Below are 24,374 nucleotides of genomic sequence, written 5' to 3'. Positions count from 1 at the left end.
TTGTTTGCATCTTAAAAATTATTTTGCAATTCATTTATTTTACTTACTGTTTATTTATTTACTTGTCTATATCTGACCTCCAGACCCATTCATGGAGCTTGGAGGACAACTTGTGTGACTCACGTCTCCTCTTCTTCTAGACAGGAATCAAATATAGGTCACCAGCTGTAGCAGGAAGGATCTTTACCTGCTAAGCCATCTTGCACACTGCCCATCCCCTTTAAAGGCATTTATAAATTATATACAAGATTTTTTCCTATAAATACTTAAATAGTAATTTTTAAAAAGCATTACAATTTATTAGTTATGAATGATTTCATTGCTTTAAAAACCTTTTACGATGCTATGGAGTGCTGTCATCATGAAACTTAAATAATTTTGTACCATACAGATTACCTCCATTTGTATGTTTAATTTTGTGCACATTCCGTCAAAGTATAGTATTTGTATAAAAATAGTTTCATGAAGGATGTTTCCCTCTGTGGACAGTCATCTTGGTAATGCTGACACTGGCCTGTCCTTTATCACTCCAGTATCACTTTAGTATTACTCCAGTGATACTACCTCCAAGGAAGTCCTAGTATCAGAATTTTCTTCTAATTTGTTAGGTACATTATTAGGCACCTTGAGTTGATGAAGTGGCTAGCTTTTGTCTTCGACTGTTGATTAGGCAAATTATGATACAACTAGTTGGTATTGTTAATACTTTCCAATGAAATGTTGCTAATTAGAGTATGGTGCAGTTCTTAAATTTTCTGAGCACCGTAGTTTATAACAAATACTTTGAAACCCAATATCAATTAGGACTTTCTTTATGTTCTGTATTATAATATTATTTATTTGTTTTATAGATCTTGTTTTACTTTTAATTCTGTGTATATGTGTGTGTGCATATGACTGCAAGTACCCTCAGAGGCCAGAAGAGGATGAGAGTGTTGAATCCCTAAACTGGGAGCTATAGGTAGTTAAAGCTGCCTGATGTGGGTGCAAGGCGCTGAGCTCACATCCTCTGTAAGAGCAGTGCATGCTTTTAACTGCTGTGCCATCTTTTTAGCACCTCATGTTCTATTTTAAATATGAGAAAATCAGAGATTCTTTTTTTAAAGAAAACTTAATTTTGTAAAATACTCAAGTATTAAATATTTTTACTTTGTTGTAACGTGTTAGGTAAATAAAAAATGTCAAAGAATAAATTAAAAACTAAAATAATTAAAAATATTAACATGTAAAACATGCTATTTATGGGTTTAAAGAACCAATATTTGTTGAATGGAAAGAAGTTAATTAGTGATCTGATATATATCTACCATTCAGGTATTTTAGGTCTTACTACCACTAATTTATATTACAAATACAAAAATGAAGTATTACATTTTAAAATATAAAGTATAGATTACAATGTCATAAATATAATAATAAGGTTTATTAGTTTTTATCATCAACTATACCTAAGTAGCTTTTTGACTATTTTGATTAGTTTTTTTGACTAGTTTAACTTTTATTTACTAAAAACCAACCCTCTCCCCACAAAAAAAAAAAAAGCCAAAAAGAATCCCACAGTTAAAGACATTCCTCAAAAACAAAATTCTGCCACAGTGCTTTAATTCCAGTACTCTAGAGGCAGAGGCACTCAAATCTCTGAGGTCCACACTAGCTTGGTCTGAATTGGAAGTTACAGGACAGCCAGGATTACATAGTGAGACCTCTCAAAAAAACAAAACAAAACAAAAACCAACCATGTATATGTGTATGTGTATATGTATGTGCACGCACACACATAAAATAAAATTCTGGCTCTGCTACTTCCTCAAATTCTTTAAAATGTGGACTATAATTTATGCTTGAAAGACGCCTTCTCTAACTAAACAGAGAAGGGGGAGATGCCAGAAGCCAGGACCCTCGCCCTTACCCTTACCCCCTACCTTTCCCCACCTGCATAATGTCCTCTGAAGCTTGGCAGCTGCAAGATCCTGCTTAGCAACTGCAGATAGACTCAAAGCAGAGTACCATGTCTTCTTAAGAATAGCAGGGAGACCATAACTCAAGCAGTGTACCATATCTTCTGAAGAACTGCAGGTAGATCATAATTCAAGGCAGTGTACCATATAGACCATGACATGTTTCAAGGCACAGGCCAAGAAGATTTTGTACTTTTCCACCACCTGGACCCTCTTACCCCCTCCCCTTGTAAAACATGCTATAAAAAAGCATTTCATGTTCAAAAAAAAAAAGAAAATAAAAAAAATATATATATTAAAAAAAAAAAGAAAAAAAAAGTATTTCAATAAAAGAGAAAAGAAATAAAAAAAAAATTTATGCTTGATAGAGGGTTGTAAAAACTGAGTTAATACAGATACCGATTCCTGAACACTATGGACTAGGTAAAGCTGTGCTGTTACTTGGTGATACCATTCCTTGACTTAAGGTTAGTCTTAACGCACTGTTCCTGCTTCGTTCTGTTTTTTTTTTTTAATTTTTAGGGAAAGTTGTTTTATATTTTCAATATTATAAATTTGTAAAACAGTTAATATTTTCCAGAAGGGGGAAAATACAAGTGGCAGATAATTTCTGAAGCTGCTTTTTTCTGTTTCAGACTTTTCTTTATAAACTTGGTCTTTTCAGAACAGGCAAAGCTCTTTAGTGTATGGTCTTAAAGGGACAGTATTTCATTATTTTTCACTTTTCTACACCATTTGGCCAAATGATGAGTATGTTTAGTTTTTCATTGTAACTATTTTTTTTTAGAAAATAAGATATGTAGAAGGATTAACACTGAAATGACTAGCTAATTATAAAAATAAGTATGTATATTAAGACTTACTGAAAACATTAAGGCTAACAAGATGGTGCTTTTTTTTAATATATATTTTTTTCTTTTAGTTGGTAGATAAGCTTAATACGAATACTGAAATGGAAGAAGTAATGAATGATTACAACATGGTAAGAAAATATATAAATATAATCAATAGGTCCTTATAAATCATATTCTCTAAAATAAAGCATTTATTTAGAAGTAGTTTGATAAAATTTTATGGACCATATAGGCAGTTATGACTCTAATAATAGATATCACAATTATTATTCAGCACCCTTTTCTTTTCATTGCTCTTGTCTCTTTATCCCCTCCTGGTCCTCATCCCATTTTTCCTCACCATATCTCCAAAAGGATATCTGCCCCCACCCCAACCTCACCAGACATTCCCACTCCCTGGGACCTCAAGACTGTCGAGGGTTGGTTGCAAGGGTTGGGTACATCTTCTCTCACTGAGTCCAGATCAGGCAGTCCTCTGCTGTATATATGTCAGAGACCAAGGACCAGCTCATCTATGCTGCCTGGTTAGTAGCTCAGTGTCTGAGAGATCTCAGGGGTCCAGGTTAGTTGAGACTGTTGGTCTTCCTTATGGAGTTGCCCTCTGCCTCAGCTTCCTCCAGACTTTCCCTAATTCAACCACAGGGAACTCTGACTTCAGTCACTAGTTGGGTGTAAGTATCTGCATCTGACTCTTCCAGCTGCTTGTTGGGTCTCTTAAAGGCTCCTGTCTATAAGCATACCGTAGCATAGTAATAGTGTCAGACCTTGGAGCCTCCCCTTGAACTGGTTCCTAATTTGGGACAGTCACTAGACCTCCTTTCCCTCAGTCTCTTCTCCATTTTTGTCCCTGCAGTTCTTTCAGACAGGAACAATTCTGGGTTAGAGTTTTTGACTGTGATGGCAACCCTATCCCTCTACTTGATGCCCTGTCTTTCTACTAGAGGAGGACTCTACAAGTTCCCCTCCCCACTGTGGGGCATTTCATCTAAGGTCCCTCCCTTTGAGGCCTGGCCACCTCTTATCTCCTAGGTCTCTGGTACATCCTATAGGGTCCCCCCACCTCCTACCTCCTGAGGTTGCCTGTTTCCATTCTTTCTGCTGGTTCTCAGGGTTTCACTCTTGTTTCCCCCCAATACCCTCCCATGCCTAATCATGTTCCCCTTTTCCCCTTTCCCTCCCCTCTCCCACCCACATCCCTCCCTCCCTCTGCACACCCCCCATCCCCACCCCGTGGTTGCTTTCTTCTCCCTCTCAAGTAGGATTGAGGCATCCTCACTTGGACCATAAAGCTCTGTTTCAATTGATCTTGCACTAAGGAAGTTCCATCTATATTGCTTGTATATATATTAGTTAACAGTATTTTGGTTTTAACTTTTTAAAATGTTTCTTGAGGTTTTAATATTTTACAAATAGAATTAAAACTCAATAGAAATACTATTTCTTTAAAAATCTTATAGTTTTAAAAAAATTAATTATTTAAAGTGCATAGTTGTTTGTCTGCATATATGACTGTGCCGTATGCCCTCAGAGGCTAGAAAAAGGGATCACGTTGCCTGAAACTAGAGTAACAGATGGTTGTGAGCCCCATGAAGTGCTGGAAAACAAACACAAGTCTTCTGGAAGAGCAGCCAGTGCTCTTAACTGCTGAGCTACCTCTTGAGTCTCTCAGTTTTTATAACAAGAAGGAAAGGGAATGGATATGATACCAGACATAGCTAGTAATATTATCTTTAGTAAACAAGAATTTGTGTTCAGTGTTTGAGTTACTAACTAACATATTTTCATTTTAAACATTTGAATAAAGTATAACAAGATCTATAGCTTATAATTTATCTACATGATAAAAGACTTCTATGAAAACAATGTTTTTAAAAAATTTATTTTTTTCAAGACAGGGTTTTCTTATGTATCTCTTGTTATCCTGGAAGTCACTCAGTATGCCAGGCTGGCCTTGAACTCAGAGATCTCTCTGTCTCAGCTTCTTGAGTGCTGAGAAAAATGACATGCCCCCACATCAGCCTGACTAAAACAAAGCAAAACAACAATAACAACAAAAACCCTAAAACCCCAGAAGTTTTATAAATGACTTTTAAATTTGGGGTTCTAAAATAATTTAGTAAATTATTTTCATTTTCATAACCTTAGAAAGGAGTATTATTGCTAGAAATAACAAAAACTTTGAAAATTATTCCGTCAGTTGTTTGTGGTATATCCAGATTCAGGTCTATGTATATACAGTCAGCTAGGAGTCATTAGGAAATCATGAAGGATTTTAAGAACAAAAATTGTATTAATTCTAGATTTAGCATATAAATTAATCAAGTATTTATTTATTTATTTATTTTATTTATATGAATACACTGTACCTGTTTTCAGACACACCAGAGAGGGCATCAGATCCCATTACAGATAGTTGTGAGCTACTATGTAGTTGCTGGGACTTGACCTCAGGACCTCTTGAAGAGTAGTCAGTGCTCTTAACCACTGAGCCATCTCTCTAGCCCCTATCCAAGTATTTATTGAACAGATAGTATATTACTGAAATGTTGTATACCTAAACTAAGTTTAAATTTAAATTATTAGAGAGATCACTAAAGAAAAATGAATTATTTTGGTGTGAGCTTATTATGTTAATATAAGGGCTAATTTATTTATCTGGTAGTTACTTTGTTAGAGGAAAGTCATATTTTTTCTAACTTTTGCATGTGACATTACTACAATAATTTCATTTAAATCATAACCTTTAGAGTAATCTTTACATGAGAATCTAGTTTGGTGTTTATCCTTTTTTTTGTTTACCCTTTTTTTTAATGAATAATGTCTGTGTTAACTGTTTACACAGCTTAAAGCTCAAAATGATCGAGAAACACAAAGTATGGATGTCATATTTACCGAAAGACAAGCGTAAGTTCATATGCATAAATGAGTTTTGGTAGGTGGTTTAACTTGTGAGTCATTTAATTTCTTTTTAAAATTTTAACTTTTTCTCTTATTTTGCTTTTGTTAATTAATTGTTGGATTAAATTTTTATTTATTTTTATTTCATGTGCACTGGCATTCTGCCTGCATATATGTCTTACAAGGGCATTGGAGTCCCTGGAACTAGAGCCACAGAGAGCTGTGAGCTACCATGTGAGTGCTGAGAACCGAACCTGGGGCCTCCAGAAGAGCATCTAGTGCTCCCAACTACTGAGCTATCACTGAGCCCTTAACTGTTGGATTCTTATGAGTCAATATCTTACTCTGTAGCATAGGCTATCTCAAACTCATAAGGATCTGTCTGCCTCAGCCTCCCAAGTGCTGGTAGTACAGACAAGAACCACAGCTGGCATCTTACTGAATTCTTACATTTAAAGTATATATTTGTAATAAAAAAAATCTTTTCTTAATTTATCATAACATCTTAATATAAAATTTATCTAAATGTCAAATATATGCTGTCTTATTTACTCCCCTGGAGCTAAATTTTATACAAAGGAGAAGACTACCCAGTTTATAAATATGACTTCTGCTTTTAAAGACTTAAACTCTAAGATGAATTATGTCTTTATATCTGCCAGTTAGATTTTTAACCTAATCTTTTAAGTAGAGTGAAGTATGATCTTTAGTTCCACTTTAATGAAAGAGTTTATCAACCAGTAGGCTTTATACATTAATTGTCATTGATGAGCATTATTTGCAAATTATGAAAAGATGTTCATTATTAGTCTTTTTTTTGTAAGAAGGTATCATGTACATTCTTTTGAATATTTTTATTAAAGAGAAATTGGGTCGTCAGAATGTTGTATACTCATGTATCATGATTCAGGTTCTGTCATCACACTTCTAGCTGTGTTCTCTCTTCAACTCTTTCCCTTCCCATGTATGCCGACGAAGAAAAACATAGAAAATGTGTTACACTACTTCATCCATAAGTGCAGTTCAGTGTTTTACAGATAGCCTCGTTTCTAAAGGATGCAGATAAATACACTTAGTTTTTCCACATATACAATGGTAAAATACAGATTTTGCTGGTTTTTATTTGCACTCTTTAAACTGCTAAGTTGTTAAAATCATATTTGCAGCTATTGGTAAACATTTCACTTTAGATCGACCCTTCCTATGTTAGGCCTATTTTTTCAAGAATATGTCATTTGATCTATTAATATCCTGTGAGCTAGTAGCTGTTCTCCCAAGAAAGGAAAGGGTTTGCTTATCAAATAAGTTTTAATGTTTCTGTGTATATATGTAACACATACACACATACACACAGAGGAGGGGAGGCAGGGGAAGGAAACCCAGGGACTTGCACATGCTATGCAGACTTCCTTTAAAAATTCAGTACTTTACTCTTGAACTATTAGACCTTAGTAAAATCTGTAAGTACTAAAGGAAAAAAAAAATCTTTCACCATGTTTAGATTTAGACTCCTTTAGTAATTTGTCCAGGTACCTTTTTTTTTCTCTATAAATGGTCTATAAATGGTTGTCAGTGTCATTGTAGGAAATCGGTGTTCTAGAAAACAATTTGGGAAACATTGCTTTGTTTATTGAAACAGGGATGTGTATGGATTACTTAAATATTCTCAGTTCTAGCTCAGAATGATTTTAAAAATAATCTTCCAAAAGAAATAGAGAATTTTTTTTCTTTTAAAGAAAATTCATAATTAGCTATGCTGCCTAGTTTAGGAGCCATTGTAATATTAAACATGGCAATTGTATGTGCAACTCTTCCTAATAATCACTGTTAAATACAGTAGTGATTAGTAGGGATTATTCCAAATCATTGTACCTGTGCTTTAAATTGCTACAAATTTTTGAGGAAATTTTGTTTTTTAAGTTCAGACAGCATTAGAAAGTATTCTCTAATTCTGTGAATTCATTTATATAATTAAAGCGTACCATTCCTTACTTTAATGATATAAATCTAAAATTTATATTTCTTTATTGATTACAATTTTAGTATAATTTAAGACATTGCAGCATGTGTATTGTTAATACCAGAATCTGCTCATTTTAGTTGACAAATAATTGTCCTTAGGCCTTGTTTTTAGCAGTCTGTAGTTTCCTGAACACTGCTGACACTAGTAAATGCTGGTGTGTAGATAAATTATTAAACTTTTAGCTAACCATTGTATGAGTTATTGCATTTGGACTTTCTTGTGCAATACAGTAAAAAATAACCACAGTAATATTAACATAAGGTACTAATTAATACGAGGGTTATTAATATGAAGGTTTGCCAAATCAAAATCTCTTTGTCCAACGTATAAATAGACTGAAAGTATATTTCAAAATTTCAACAGGATAAAATTACTTTTCTTCCTGTACCTCATTAATATCTATGTATCTATCTTCAATAAACCCATCATCATCTACCACAAATGAATGGAACTGTTCAAATATTACTGTGGTATCTTCAGAGTTTGTGTCTGTTATTTGTGAAAGAGAACTTGGGTTTCTTGTAAGACCATTTTCATAGGTTTCTGCTTCATGCTCTTCCAGGCGATGATGATTGTAACTAAGCAGAATATTGTACCATACTGGGCACTTGATGGCAATGAAGATGAGCAGTGAAGTTAACAGTACAGTGGCGACAACACCAACCAGGAAAGCCCAGCTTTTCCCAAGAGGCTTATGCTCTTAAATACAAGAGAGAGATTTTGTTAAGTTGACAGAGGTCAAGCAGTATTGGAAAGGAACATACATTACGGTTTTCTGAGAATAAAATTACTAATACACTAACGACAAGTGTGGACAAGGAACACCATTTTCCAAAATGACTAAAGGTTGAGCAACCCTAACTAAAAAACCCAAGATGCTCTGATGTTTGTAACTTAACTTTTTGAGCCCCTCCAAGACTTCACAAGTGGAAAACAAAACTCATAGAAGGCATCAACAGACAGGTCATAGTAAAAAGACAGATGCCCAGAAAATATTGTATAGATTATCTTCAGACTGCATACATGTGGTATTTTTGACACATAAATGAATTTTGTGTTTAGACTTGGATCTCCTCTCAAATATGCTGTACTCTATATTAAAAGAAAACCAGGTATTGTTACCAGCTCATATAAAACCATTAACATATGTTTGTGAGGTGTAGTGTCTAGTCTAGTAAATAGTAATTAACATTGCTGTCATGCACATGATATCTAATTGAGCATGGGTTAGAATTCCAATATTTTATAAATTTTTGTTGAGATGAAGAATCGTTCTTTTACATTCTTCCTAGATACTCAAAAGAGTAAAAGACAAAAAGAGCAGTATGTTTAGTACTGATACCTTCAGCAATAGTAATACTCAAAACCAGAACGTTACCTGAGTTCCATGTTAAGTTGTTTGAAGAGCTATTAAAAGATGAATTCCTAATGAACTGAAAATCTTCAGATATTGTGGAAATAAATTTAGAATGGCATTCAGTTGTGAAGGGTGCTGACTTGATGCTGTAGTGCTTTAGGTCATCTGGGTAGCTACATGTGGTAATGCTCTCATTTTCTGGTAAAGGAATAAAAATGTATTATAGACAATAGAAGTAGTTTATAACACAGTATTGATTTAGAATTTTTGATAAGTCTGTCTCATTAGGCGATAAGAAGGGCAGGAAAGATGGTTCAGTGGTTAAAAGCACTTGGTACTGTTGCTGAGAGTCTGCATTGAGTTTCCAGCTTCCACATGTTGGTTCATGATTATCTTTAACTCTAGTTCTGGAGGGTCCAGTGCCCTCTTCTGAACTCTACAGGCACCAGGTATACACATGGTGCACGTACATGCAGGCAAAATACTTATACATATAATTCAAAATAAAGGAACCAAAACTTTTTATTGTTAGAAAGTGACTCTTGAAATATTTGCATGTCAACGTGAGTGTTGATCCATATTCTTGTTATATAGACTAAACACAGTATGTGTTTATCATTTGGTTTTTATGTTGGGAAATTTTGATTAAGATTATTGTTATAATCTGGTTTCTAAGCAGAGCATGATGTACAGTTAACAAAATCTGTCAACACCCTGAGTTCAGTACCGAGTGCTAGAGTTAGGTACATTTTGTATATCTTATGATATAATACCCTAAAGAATAGGATGTTCTTGAACATCTTTTTTTAAGCTAGGACCTTACTATGTATTCCTAGCTGGTCTGGAACTAACAGAGATCTGTCTGCCTCTGCCTCTCAAGTTCTGGAATTAAAGGTATGCCTTATCACACCTGACATATAAAATTAATGTTTTATAACAACACTTATGTTTAATACTACCTTCTTGCAAATATCAATCTTTAAATTTCCATCCCTCTACAAGGTTGGGTAAGAGCATGTCTATTCTGAAGTTTCAGGTGTTTTTTTTTTTTTTTCAGGGAGTGGTTGGTTGTTGTTTGGTTGGTATGGTTTTGATTTATTTTAACTGTTGTAGAAATGAAGTTCAAGGCCTGTGTCTACTATTGAGCAATACTTCTAGCTCAGCTGTTTCTTTTTATTTGTCCTAATTCTGACATAAGCCATCAAATCTCAGTCACATTGTCTTATTGCTTGACTTGGAGTAGGATAGCTTACCTAATGTCACATTAGATGTGTTCAGCCAGTTCTGCAATTCAAGTAGACCACAGGTACAGTTCCATGGATTTCCATCCAGAGTTAGTAATTCCAAATGAAATAGCTGAGGTACATCAAAGACGCTTATCAAATTGCCTTGTAGATTCAGAACTTTCAGGTTGTTTAGAGGCACAAATGTATCAGGAGTCAGTTGTAATATTTTGTTGCGGCAAAGAAATAATTGTTTTAGTTCATTTAAGCCAACAAATGAACCCTGTTGAATTACACTGATTGAATTTCCACAGATATTTAAAATTTCTAGTTTGAAAAGATTACTGAAACTACTGTTATATAAGGCAGTGATGTTATTCTCCATCAAGTAGAGCTCAGTGAGTAAAGAATACATCTGTAGCACCCTGGTATCTGAATCATTTAGAGTAATTTGGTTAAAACTGAGATCAAGGATGGTAACATTGTTACTGATACCCTCTGGAATCAAAGCATAATTCCTTCTGGTGAAGTTACATTTGACTTCCTAGAAAAGAAAAGAAAATAGAAATGATCTAATCAGAAAAATTTCTACCAGAATTGATCAAAATTACATATCCAAGAAGAGATATTGGATCATTCTGGAAAACGTTATCCTTTAACATAAAAAAGGAAGAACAAATATGTTTCTTTATACAAATGGGATACTGAAGAATAAGGAAATTCTGATACAACCACTTGAGGAGAGCCAAAGATATTTTCCACCTGTTAATTATATAAGCATTACAGAAACAATATTGCAGTATTTCTCTTATAGAAATACAAGGCAAATACAATTCTGTTGATTTACTTAATCAGAAATATGGCATATGCCTGTGATTCCAGCACTTGTGGAGTCTTAGGCAGGAAACTAACAAGTACAAGAGCAACCTTGGCTGCACAGTGAGATGCTTTTTCAAAAAAACCAGACAAAACAGACTAAAATATTATTTGATGTTTTAGCAAAATATACATATACATATACATATACATATATATATATATATATGGAAGAATTGTTTAAAAGTTGTTTAAAAGTATTTTGAAGTTTGTGGAGATAATTCAAACCAACACCCAGCATCTTGATTTAACAGCTTAAAAATTTGGTATTTTAAAAGTAAATAAATGCTTTTATTTGTGTGTGGGGGTGGGGGATGTGTTTTAAGACAGGGTACTCTCTACAGCCCATGCTGTTCTGGACTTCACTCTGTAGACTAAGCTGTTTTTGAACACAGAGATCTACTTGTCTCTGTTTCCTAAGTACTGGGATTCAAGGTGTGTACCATCACCACCCAGCTGCTCTCTATCAAATATGGAACCATCCTGGTTGTGGTGATACACACTTTTAATCCTAGGAAGAGGCAGATGCATTTCTATAAGTTCAAGGACAGCCTGGTTTACATAGTTGTCTTAAAAGATCAAATTAAATCATGATTGTTAATGAGCTATAATACAAGAAATGATTCCAATATGTAGATATATGTTCGAAGAAATAGTTCTTGACTGGCTCTGCTGTTCAAATAATAATGCAGCCACATGACGATAAGCTATGTCAGCGAGTTTTTAAGTTTCTTACATTTTATAATTTTTATTGATTGACATGTTGTGTTGATGTTTATTTCCAATAGAGTCTCAGTATATTGCAGGAGATGGCCAGCTCTTGATCACCCTGCCTCAGTCTAGAACCTGATGGAATACAGGTTCATGTTAAGACATCTGACTTAATTGCTTAAAAACTTTTTTATTTTTTTTATTTTTGGCAGAACTAAGGATTGAATTTAGGGCAGTATACAAAAGCTCTCCCACTGAACTCTATCCCCAGCCCATATTCTATTTGTTTACATTATTATTATTTTGTATATGTAGAGTATGCGCTTAACTGTGCGTGGAGGAGGAGAGGTCAATGCTAGATGCAATTTAGATTCTCTTGTTTGTAGTAAACCATTTCTTCACCTTTCTTACCCCCATCCTATGATTTGAACTGATTTTTTTCTTCTTTTGCTCTTGAAACTAATCTCTGATTTTATAGCTAAGAATTTTCAGAGTTCTACTTTATTTAGCTTTTAAATTTTTTAAAATAATTATGCGTATGTGCGTGTTCCTTGTGTAAGTATGAGTATCATGTGTCTGCTTGGTCTCTATGGAGGCCAGAAAGGGGTTCAGTACTTTGGATCTGGAATTACAGATACTTAAGAGCCAATGTGTGGGTTCTAGGAAAGGAACCTGGGTCCTCTCCAGGAGCAGAAAGTGCTCCTAACAGCTGAACTTTCTTTTTAGTCCCATTTGGTCAGCTTTTATAAAGAATTCACTTTATAAAACAAAGAATGCTTTATCAAATTAGGCTTTTACCCAGAGGTTACAGAACTTTAGTATACATAGGTAAGTAAATAATTTTTATTTTATTTTAAATTTTATTTATTTTTGTACATATGTATTTGTGTGTGTTTGTGTATCCATGTGTCTGTGTGTCTGTCTGTCCATATGTATTTGTGTGAGTCTCCATGCAAATGCATGTCATAGCACATATGGAGGCACAAGACAGTTTTGAGGAGTTCTCACTGGGGTTTAGAGATGGAACTCAGGTGGTTAGGCTTGGCGGCACACACCAAGACATCTTACTGGCTCACAGAATTGTTAATAGTTTGTCAGTTGTGTTTATTTCTCTTTTGTTAGTCTTTTGCTTTTATGTATTTTACTAGATTTTTATACAGTATATGTTTGAGAACTTTTTTATTATTGGTTGAAACTTACTGTTTCAGAAGCCTGGCTTCTAACAGATAGTAGTAGCATGGAGAAGAGCCAAAACATGAAGCGTGTGACTTTCATATTGAAGGCCTAAGAGAGAAGAAAATAATTTCATCTCAAAAGATACTAGGATTTTAGAGGTTGAGGACATACATATATTTTTCTTTTAAAAATACATAAAATATGAAGCACTCACATTGCTTTTCATTATCCTGTTACTAACCTTAACAAACTAAACAGCCCCCGTGGATGCTGAGATTCAGTATTTTTCTAGGGTATCTTATTAGCTTCAGGTCTAATGAAAAAAAAATAGTTGTATTAAATCTTTTTTCAGCATATATGTACATGAAAAATCCCAAAGGAATGTATTTATTATGTATGATATATGATTATTAAAGTATGATGTGCATACTTCTCTAGATTAATGCTTCTTGATATTTTAAATTTGAGTGTTGTATTAATATTATTGATTTGTAGTGGTGGAAGATAAAAATCACTAATTTTCTTTCAAGTAGTCTCTACCAGAATTTCCAATACATTGACCCATCACTTTCTTACAGATACTTAATGGATTCTTGCCAGATGAATATTAAGAGTTTATAATGTCATTGCCACATGCAAATTATTGTTTAGTGAACTCTGTAAATAGCATGATTACTTATTCCATTTTAGACTTTTTTCTGATAAACTGAGCTTTTTTTCCCCATGTGTTTAGTTTTCTGTGTTTTTTTTTCCACAAATTTATTCTCGTGTTCTCCCATAGCAAATTTCTCAGTAGTTCGTAAGTACACAGTAAGTATTCTGTCCATGTCAGCTGCATGACAAGCCTCTGCTGGAGCTTGTTCGTGTGCTTAGAGACGTGGACTCAGGATCCCACAGCTGTTCACTTCTGCCTTTCATGTATACATTCTCTGTAGACTTTGTTACACATTCTTGTTTTTTAGAATTCCCAGTCTTCTTTTATTGTTTTAGGCTTTTTTTTTTTTTTTTTGGTGGAGTTTCATAACTTCTAAGAAAGACCATGGGAAGGACCTCTTTGTTGTTCTTTAAGAGATTTTGGCTAGAAAATTAATTCTAGGTAGGAAATAATTTTCCCTCAAAATAGCAATGGTCATTGCCTTGCTGTCTTTAAGTTGCAGTAGGTATGTGTCCTTCATTTTTTTTTGTCATCTTGTATAATTTGCCTCTCCCTAATCCTTAAGGAACTTACAGTATTTTCAATTTCATAGTCATATGCCTTGTAAAGTTTGCTTTCATCAGTCCAGCTGGGTGCCTGGCTGTCCCTTTCAATCTGGAAGATTTATCACTCAGTGCTGAGAAAATTAATTTCTGATTTATACCATTGATTGATAATATTATTTGTAGAACTGCCTAAACTGAGTATTGGACCATCTGGAACAACTTTCAGATCATTATTTTCCTATTTTTCTTAGTAGTTTTGCTTTGCTTTTTGGAGATAATTTCAACTTTATCTTTATAGTTCATTTTCCCTGCATCCTTTAGATTCTAACCTTCTTTTCACTCTCTTAGTATTTTCAGTAGATCCTGCTGTGTGGCTATATATTTTTTTATTGTTCTCCCCCTCCTACCTCCTTTCCTCCCTTCCTTCCATTTTCCACCCTTTTTGCTTTTTTGTTGTCTTCTTTTTAATGAATAGCTTGTGTACCCAGATTTTACTTTTTTCAACTTATGGAAGCTTTGTTTCATGAATTTTTAAATATTTTGCTTGGTAAAGTGGGAATCTAAGTGACCAGTAGAAAGCTGTGTGTTCATTCCTGTAGAATGACTTGCTGGACTTTGGAGGACTTCTCAAATGTCATTATCTTTCTTTCAGTTGAGTTTGACTCCACAAAATAACTTCTCTAAATTGTTTCCTATACATACAAGGCTTTGTAGCCACCATTTTAAGAACTGGGAGGTGAAAAGGTGATTTAATACTAAGATTTGGTGTATCAGTTATAACTTAATCTAATAGTGTTCCTCTGTTCACTTGGGCCTAGTCAGATTGTCTTATTGCTCCCTAGATACAGAGAACTCTTACCTTACATACAGAAGGAACATCATCTATCAGAGCAGAGGTACAGAGGACTTTTTGCCTCCTCATCTACTTCCAGAATACCTGATAATGGTAATTTCTAGACCAATTTAAGTTCCTGTAATAGAAATCAAGTGGATTTTCTGTTTTTTCCGTTGTTAACATAGGAAAATTTGCTTTTGCGTTACCATTTAACTATTAACTTCCAGACTTCTAAATTTTACTACTGTTTCTTCCTAGTCCATTCTCTCTGTTTTTGTGGGCTTATACTCCCTTTTACCTTAAACTTTTATTTTAGTCATGTTTTAAGTAGAAGCCAAAGTTAATAGGTATATTCAGTATGCTACTCAAAGTAGAAATTGCCCCTTATTGAAAAGTAATAATCTTAATAGTTATTATCTATTTCATCATTTTATTTATGTTAATGTTTCATATTCTCTCTATCTGTTTCCTCAAAGTAATCACAGAAACCTTTTTACACACAAATAAGTTTGAAAGGATATAATTATTTATTGTTATCTTTAGGAAGTCTTCTAAAATTTAATCTTTTATACCTGACAACATTTGTTATAAATACTTATTGAAGATTTTAAAAAGATTATTGAATCTAAGCAAGAAGTAGAAAAACCAAGCAGATTAAGAAGATTCTTTTCGAGTTACTTAAGTCTGTTTGCTCATAGGTGATAAGAATTTATTATTTTTCCAATGCTAGTCTATTCTTGTCCGCTCATTCATTGCTTTCAATTTGTTGATTTGTTTAGCTTAATTTCCCTTCTTTTTGTCATTTCATAGTCAAGCTTGCTAGAAAAAGCTACTTTGCTTTCTAGATTTTATACAATATGTATTCTATATGATATATACATACATACACACACACAGACACACACACACATCTTTTAGAGCCAGAAATGAAATCAAGTAACATCTTACTCCACACCTTTGGCTAAAAAGGGAGATGCCTATGTCATTTATGAAAGCTAGCTTACCTGTACTTAATGATCTCTAGGAACAGTTTTATAGCCTCTTTGATGGCTTGTACTTCTCAGTGGTATGGTAAACTTAGTACTGATGTCCCCAGTGGTACACAGACATGAATGAGGAAGAATAAGTAACAGAAGTGATAGTTTTTCAGGCATATGGGATACGGATGGCTAGAGAAACAACTAGGGTATAAACAAATGAACTGAATTAAGTGAAGAGATGGGTAGAACAGAAGCAAGTTAGGGCCAGGCATGCTTTTATCCCAACATTAAAGGAGGCAGAGGCAGGAGGATCTATGTGTGTTTGAGGCCACCTCGATCTTCATACACATTCCAGGACCTGTCTCAAAAAAAAAAAAAGAAAGGAAGGAAGGGAGGGAGGGAGGGAGGGAAGGAGGGAGGGAGGGAGAGAGAGAGAGAGAGAGAGAGAGAGAGAGAGAGAGAGAGAGAGAGAGAGAGAGAGAGAGAAACAAAGAAACAAAGAAAGAAAGGAAAAAAACAGATGAGGAAAAAAGTGGAGTCGAGGTAGGGTTGTCAAGGGAGAAGGAGCTAGAGGATCATGTTATTTTTATCATTTAGTAATCGCTGTCTATAGTATGCTAAAAGAGAATGATGAGGTTAGAAATTTTTTTCTTGATGAAGTTTAGAATTAAAAGCAGCATTTAGTCAAGGCTTTACCCTTTCAACATACCTGTAGCACTACTGTGCTACAGGCTTTTTCCCACACTGTCTGCAGGCTTTTTCACATAATGCTTGTATTTTTTGCTAGGGGAGAGGTCGACAGAGAGTGAATGGTAACCCCCAGACATAAACATTTCCTTCAGAAAGTCCATTTTCAAAGAAAACAGTTTGAAAAAACAAACAGTTAAATGAGGCCATTTCTTTGAAGGTTTTTCTCAATTTGAAAGTTATTTTGAAATGGTTTTTGTGTTTTAAAGGGAATTAATAAAATCAGGAAGAATTAGAGCATCAGTTTCTGTTAGCTGGTTTATGGATTTAAGAGTTCTTTACACAGGAAAATGAAATCTATACACAAAGGAATGATGCTGATATGAAAATTTTGTTTCTCTTAAATGAAAATTTCAGTACAAGTTTCATTTATTCAGTACAATTTTGGGTTATCTTGATAAGACTTAATATGTGCAGTAAGATTTTAAAAAAGATGCTGCATTTAGTTTTGTTAAATAAAGTTCAGAAGTAGTTTTGTTGTTCAATATTTTACATATTTATGCCTTAATACAGTGCTTTTGGAGTGAGGTGTTGATTGACAGTTACAATTATTCCTCTCTCTAACTCCTTTGTGATTTTTATATTTTAAAACTTAAATAATAACTTATTCAAAATTATTTTTGAAAACTGTTTAATCATAATAGTAGTAATCATCCAACTTCAGTAGTTTCAACTAATTCTTTTAATCCTGTAAATTTTTTGTCTGTTTGTTTTGTTTTGTTTTTTGAGACAGGGTTTCTCTGTGTAGCCCTGGCTGTCCTGGAAATCACTCTGTAGACCAGGCTGGCCTTGAACTCAGAAATCTGCCTGCCTCTGCCTCCCAGGTGCTGGGATTAAAGGCATGCACCACCACTGCCCGGCATAAATTTGTTTTAAGATTAAAGTTACTTCAGACTTCTCTGATTAACATTTAAAAATAAAAACTTAAAGAAAAAGTTCTTAAAATTTTGATTCGCTAGATGAAAACTTTTGTATTCCATTATAACTTTATTTGTAAAGAGCCGTTGGCTGTTTCTTAGGTTTATATTATTTCTGCAGTAGACAGTGTGAAAATATCATGTTCTCTGCTCTTTATCACTAACAGCAAGGATTCTCTAGGCTTGACAAAGTTAACAACAACTAAGCCTTAAGTATGTAAGCGCTTACCTTTACTTTCTCCTTTTTGTATCTGAGACCAGTGTGTGCGAGGAGTTTGCTCTGCTTCTTCTACACCATTAGAAAAGCCTGTGTCAGACGGTTGCACTTCACTGTATTAACCTTTGTACCTGTAAGCAAGTGATTAAGGAGAAGCTGGACTTCCTTAGCAAAACATTGACTAGAACCTAATTTCTTAAAGACATCCTTGACTTTTTAAGCATAACAAATAACATAGTTTACTTAGTTTTTGTGTTTTGCTTCAAAATTTTATCAAAATATTAACAATTTTATTTTGTGGCTTAAAGTGTAAAATATTAAGAGTATTTTTGAAAGATGTTATTGTCTTAGGGTTTTAGTTCCTGCACAGACGTCACGACCAAGAAGCAAGTTAGGGAGGAAAGGGTTTATTCAGCTTAAACTTGCCATTGCTGCTCATCACCAAAGGAAGTCAGGACTGGAACTCAAGCAGGTCAGAAAGCAAGAGCTGATGCAGAGGCCATGAAGGGATGTTATTTACTGGCTTGTTTCCCCTCGCTTGCTCGACTAGCTTTCTTATAGAACCCAAGACTACCAGCCCAGGGATGGCACCACCCACAATGGACCCTCCCCCCCTTTATCACTAATTGAGAAAATGCCTTACACCTGGATCTCATGGAGGCATTTCCTTAAGAGAGGCTTCTTTCAGCCAGGCAGTGGTGGCGCACGCCTTTAATCCCAGCACTTGGGAGGCAGAGGCAGGCGGATTTCTGAGTTCGAGGCCAGCCTGGTCTACAGAGTGAGTTCCAGGACAGCCAGGGCTACACAGAGAAACCCTGTCTCGAAAAAAAAAAAAAATAGGCTTCTTTCTCTATGATAACTTCAGCTAGTGTCAAGTTGACCCACAAAACCAACCAGCAGTTACTAAAATAGTGCGGGTTAATTGTAAAGCTATTTTATATTTTGTTAGATTCAAATGAAAAATATATCACTAAGTTTTATATTCCACTGCCTTTCCACATTGTTGTTTGCTCATTTTTACGATACCTTGCTTTTGTTAGTCACTTTACTGCCAAGGGCAGGGGCAAAGTGCTCAAGCCATTTAAAGACCTGGCAGCCATTATATACCTTCAGAAAATAAGATAGCTTCCTTGTGATGTAATGTTAACCGTCTGTAAAGTAGAATGCTGTACAGTATTAGCTCTCACCAATCTACAGTGAGCACAGCAAGAAACAGTGTTTCTTTGTTGAGTAATGAGATAGAGGTGAGCTCATGTACCCACCTCAATTTTAACAGTAGAATACACATGCTAGTTATTGATAGTCAGAGGAAAAATATGACTGACTGTTCAGTGAAGAAAAATAAAAAAGAAATCCCCAGGTGTCTGTTTCATATTCTGAGATGTCTGTTAGATGCAAATGTTGTTAGTTTAGGTTCCTTTTGCTAGTTGTAGGATCTGAGTATTTAGAAGGCATAGAATATGTGACCCCAATGGACTTAGCTGTCAACTGGTTGAAAAGAGTAGAAGTTGTTATCCATGAGTAAAAGACAGTAGCTAATGATAGACTTTTAATCAGGTTTTTTAAAAAAGTAGTGAAAAATGCATGACCTTGGTACTAAAATTTATGTTAAATCAAACTCACTCTTTCCTTTTTATCTTATTTTTGTGACAAGCTCTCACTCTGCAGTCCTGGTGAGCCCAGAACTCCCTATGTAGACCAGGTTCTTCCTGAACTCATAGATATCTGCCTGCCTCTTTTGCTCAAATCTTGTGATTAAAGTCATGGGCCACCATACCTGGCAAATAAATTCTCTCAGATTTTTTTTAATGATTCCTGGTACCTCAAGCATACTACAAAGTAGGCCTCATTCCCAAGAGAATTGCTTAACACAAACTACACTGGACTGGGGGCAGGAGAGGTGACACAAAAAGTTGGGAGAGGGAGCTTATGACAGTAGAGAAGGCAGATTTGTGAGGCATGGGGTAGGCATCAAATACAGTATACGAATTCTTAAAGAATTAATAAAAATACTATTTCTTTAGAAAGAAAGTTTTTCTACCCTACTAGTAATTGACTATGGAGAAAATAAAATACAAGGCACACTAGTAGTATTTCTTGTGAATATATTGTGATTATATGATTAGGGTAATCATTATTATACAATAGTTACATTTTTTCAGGAAATTAATGTGTTATGGTGCTAAAATTTGTTTGTTAAATAACTATTGTATTTAAAGCAATAAGTAAACACAAATATAAGCATATTATTGACCTTAAGGTATAATTTTGTTTTGTTTTTATTAGATCATCATCATTATTGTGTGTGCATAGATCTATATAGGTACTCATATGACATGGTGCATGTGTGCATTTGGTTCTGCATTGGTTCCATGTATTGAAAGATAATCAGGCTTGTGCAGCAAGCATTAGACCCACTGAGGCATCTCACCAAACCTATGATTTTTCTTTTTAAAAAAATCAAATTGTGGGGCTGGTATGATTGCTCAGTGGTTAAAAGCAGTGTTCTTGCAGAGGACTAGAGTTTGGTTCCCAGTATCCACATATTAGCTTACTACTCCCTGCAACTCCAGTTCCAGGGATCTGACACCCTCTTTTGACCTCTGTGGACATTAGGCCCACACATGGAGCACATACATATGTGCATGCAAAACACTTATTCACATAAGATAAAATAAATAACTCCTAAAATAATTCACATGGTAGTGTAGCTCTCTGTTTTGGCTAGTTCAGTCAGAGATGCTTTGCTTTACATGATTTACATAATAACTTTGTATACAGACTTTAACTTCATCAAAGAATGCTGTGACTAACAGATGTTTGAATGTCACTTTTAAAACTAAAATTTACTTTTGGAATATATCACCAAAAGATTAAATGAACCCTCAGATGTACAAGGCCTGAGAGATACATATGTGATAATCTCTCTGCTTTAGTCATACATTTAAATAGATAATAAATAAATTGAATTTGAGGATGCAGATGAGAAAAGTCTATTAAGCCTGAGCTTGTGTGATCAAGTTTTATATAGTTGATTTCCTTCTTAGTACCTGAAAATAATTTGATTTTTTCCCCTTAGTATACTAACAGGAACTTTGTATGCTTTTGATTTCAGGAAGGAAAAACAAATCAGAAGTGTAGAAGAAGAAGTTGAACAAGAAAAACAAGCAGCAGATGGCATTATCAAAAATATGTCTCCTGAAAAACAAGTCAAGTACATAGAAATGAAAACCACAAATGAGAAACTGTTGCAGGTAATATTACTCTGGACTGTATGCTAGGCATGGAGCAACATAATTCTCAAAGTACAATTCGAAAATCATAACCAGGGTCTCTGAGAACTGAATTGGACCTACTCATCAGAATCTCACTGTAACAAGGTCCTCAGCTAAGTCCCACAGTCATTTAAGTGCTAGATACTGATAATAGGATTCATTTTCTTATGCTGCATACTGTTCTAGCTTTTAAAAAATACATAATAGTTTAGTTTTCTGCATCTTCAGCTTTGCATATCATAAAGGTATATGAAAACACTTGGATATAATTATTTATTTGAGACAGGGTCTCACAATGTAGCCATGGTTACTTTGAAACTTGTTCTGTAGACAAGACTGGCATTGAACTCACAGAGATTCTCCTGCCTCTATCTTCTAAGTGCATGCATTATCTAAAATCTTGGATTTTTATGAACTGTTAATGGAAACATTAAAGGGGCTCATAGGCCAGAGCCACATGGATATTAATTTTCCTTCATTTTCCTCCCTGTTTGATAAGCAACAAGCATTTTAACCTGTTATGTTCCTGATTTGAATGGTTCTCCAGTCATGTTATTTAAAGGAACAGTATAGGTGCCTGTTGATAATCCTCCCAGTGTTAAACGTCAATGCTTCGTCAAGCCCAGATGACCTTAAACTGAAGGATTACCAAAAAATTAGGCCAATAACTGCCAGTAATGAATATTATTTATTTCTCAGATATTGTTTCATTTTTTTTATCTTGGACAATTTTTTTGGATAAATGAGTCATTGAAGAAAGCATATTGTAGAAACATCAAACTATTACCAAAGTATATTAAATTTTGTGTAGGGGTTATGAAAGATCCATTAATGGATCTTTCTCTTTCATCTCTCATGTCTCCTCCCTCTCCCTTCTTCTTTTTCCCTCTGTGGTCAACTGTCTTTCCTTCTCTTCTTCCATCCTTCCCTCATTCCCTCTATCTCTCCCTCCTTCCCTCATTTTTTCTACCCTCCTTCCCTCTTGCTCCCTCTATCTTTCTTTCTCCCTTTGTCCTCTCCTATATATAAATTTTGACTCTAAAAGGAGTTAGACAAAATATGTGGGCATGTCGCTAAAGATTATTAGAATTTTAAATTTTTATTTTGAACAATGACATCATTAGTTTAAAGGTCTTTGATAATTACTGTGATCAAAATACTGACATAATAATTATGACAGACATTTGAAGGTATGTGAGAAGAATTTTAGAATTGATAAAAGAAGCTATTCTAAATAGGGTAAAACCTTGGTAAGTCCTAGTCAATATGCAAGATAGAAATTGAATATATTTACATGATTTACTTTATCATATTCATACATAAGATGTTTAAAAATGAAGAAAAAAGATATGTCTTTAAATTTTCCTTTTTCCCTTTAGGAATTAGATACACTTCAGCAACAGCTAGATTCATTGAACATAAAAAAGGAGAGCCTAGAAACTGTGAGTATAGAGACATGGGAGGAGTGTTCTGCTGTCACTGAGCTCTGAAGATAATTCAGGGAAGCATCAGAACCACGCACTCTGCAGTTTACTAACAGGAGTTTAATATATTTTCTTCCCATTCTGGACCACAAAGGTCTCAGATTGGTAAGAAAGATTGGGTTTCTTGGTTGTGATTGTTATTTTTCTTCAGTAACTACTGTATACAAAGCCAAGCATTGCCCTACAGTGCAGTGAAAAAAAAATTAACAGCAGTTGACGTGGGGATAAATCATTTGAGGATGTAACACTTCCGTTCTTTTCTTTTTTTATTAATTAATTAATTCAATTTACATCCCAATCAAAGCTTTTCCTCCCTCTTCTTCCAGTTATTCCCTCACCTCCCCTGTCCACACCCTCCCTTTCTCCTCAGAGAAGGGGGAGTCCTCCAATGGATGTCAGCCAGCCTTGTCATATCAAGTTGTAGTAGGACTAGGTGCATCTTCTTTGAGGCTAGACAAGGCAGTCCAGTTAGGGGAAAGGGACTCCTGCTCTTAGGGGCCTACATGAAGACGAAGCTGCACATCTGTTATATATGTGTACAGATGGTCTGTCCCATGCATGCTCTCTGATTGGTGGTTCAGTCTCAGTGAGCTCCTATGAGGCCAGGTTAGTTTTCTGTAGGTTTGCTTGTGGTGTCTTTGACATCTGGTTATTTCAGTCCTTCTTCCTCCTTTTCTACAAGGATCCCTGAGCTCTGTCTAATGTTTGGCAGTGGATCTCTGCATCTTTTTCCATCAGCTGCTGGGTGATATCTCTCAGATGGCAGTCATGCTAGGCTCCTATCTGTACATATAGCAGAATGTCATTAATAGTGTCGGGGTGGGCTCTCATGGTATGGATCTCAAACTGGGCCAGTCATTGGTCAGCCATTCCCTCAATTTCTGCTCCCTCTTTATCCCTGAACATCTTGTAGGCAGGTTTTATGACTGGGGTGGCATCCCTATCCTTTCATTGGAAGTCTTGCGTGGTTACAAGAGATGGCTGGTTCAGGTTCCATATCACCTATTGCTAGGAGTCTTAGTTAGGGTCACCCTCAGAGATACCTGGGAGTTTCCATTGTCCTAGGCGTCTAGCTCCTCATCTAGATGCTCTTCTACCAATTCCAGTTCTTCTCTCTCTACCTCTGTTCTCTCTCTCTCTCTCTCTCTCTCTCTCTCTCTCTCTCTCTCTCTCTCTCTTTTTAGTTTTTTCGAGACAGGGTTTCTCTGTGTAGTCCTGGCTGTCCTAGAACTCACTCTGTAGACCAGGCTGGCCTCGAACTCAGAAATCCGCCTGCCTCTGCCTCCCAAGTGCTGGGATTAAAGGCATGTGCCACCACCGCCTGGCCTGTTCTCTTTTTAAAAGAGAATTAGTTCACAAAATAAAGGCAGGTCTTATGGTTTTAAAACTGAAAAAAACATGGCATAAAAATTTCAGACATAACTAGTTCTTGGTTTTCTTGATTCTTTGTATTATTCTCTTTGTTTCTGATTGACTGATTTCAGCCCTGACTTTGATTATTTTTTTTCTGCTTTCTGCTCCTCTTGGATGTGTCATCGTCTTCCTCCTCTTCCTCCTCCTCCTCCTCCTTTTCTTTTTCTTCTTCTTCTTCTTCTTCTTCTTCTTCTTCTTCTTCTTCTTCTTCTTCTTCTTCTTCTTCTTCT

At 35.1% G+C, this 24,374-nt stretch overlaps 2 protein-coding genes across 4 annotated transcripts in view; one reads left to right on the top strand and one right to left on the bottom strand.

Moving 5' to 3' along the window:
* Ift74 (intraflagellar transport 74) overlaps nucleotides 1-24,374 on the top strand; it is an 85,616-nt gene that overhangs the window by 26,418 nt on the left and 34,824 nt on the right. For both annotated transcript variants that reach the window (XM_028773302.1, XM_028773303.1), the window contains exons 7-10: nucleotides 2,881-2,940; nucleotides 5,655-5,716; nucleotides 21,088-21,226; nucleotides 22,627-22,689. In XM_028773302.1, coding sequence (XP_028629135.1) covers nucleotides 2,881-2,940; nucleotides 5,655-5,716; nucleotides 21,088-21,226; nucleotides 22,627-22,689 — 324 coding nt within the window. The remainder of the gene's footprint in view (nucleotides 1-2,880; nucleotides 2,941-5,654; nucleotides 5,717-21,087; nucleotides 21,227-22,626; nucleotides 22,690-24,374) is intronic.
* Lrrc19 (leucine rich repeat containing 19) lies at nucleotides 5,605-18,089 on the bottom strand. 2 transcript variants are annotated; one of them, XM_028773305.1, is made up of 6 exons: nucleotides 17,985-18,089; nucleotides 16,116-16,194; nucleotides 13,101-13,184; nucleotides 10,344-10,857; nucleotides 9,112-9,288; nucleotides 5,605-8,432 (listed from the first exon to the last, which is right to left on the bottom strand). In XM_028773305.1, the coding sequence occupies exons 3-6, from the start codon at nucleotides 13,173-13,175 to the stop codon at nucleotides 8,104-8,106; spliced, it is 1,095 nt and encodes a 364-aa protein (XP_028629138.1). In that variant the 5' UTR covers nucleotides 13,176-13,184; nucleotides 16,116-16,194; nucleotides 17,985-18,089; the 3' UTR covers nucleotides 5,605-8,103. The 2 variants fall into 2 exon arrangements, with proteins under 2 accessions (XP_028629138.1, XP_028629139.1); XM_028773306.1 differs by lacking the exon at nucleotides 16,116-16,194.

Source organism: Grammomys surdaster, unplaced genomic scaffold (genome assembly GCF_004785775.1).
Source record: "Grammomys surdaster isolate TR1022 unplaced genomic scaffold, NIH_TR_1.0 225, whole genome shotgun sequence".
Lineage (NCBI taxonomy): Eukaryota > Metazoa > Chordata > Mammalia > Rodentia > Muridae > Grammomys > Grammomys surdaster.
This window is presented reverse-complemented; position numbering and strand designations above follow the sequence as displayed.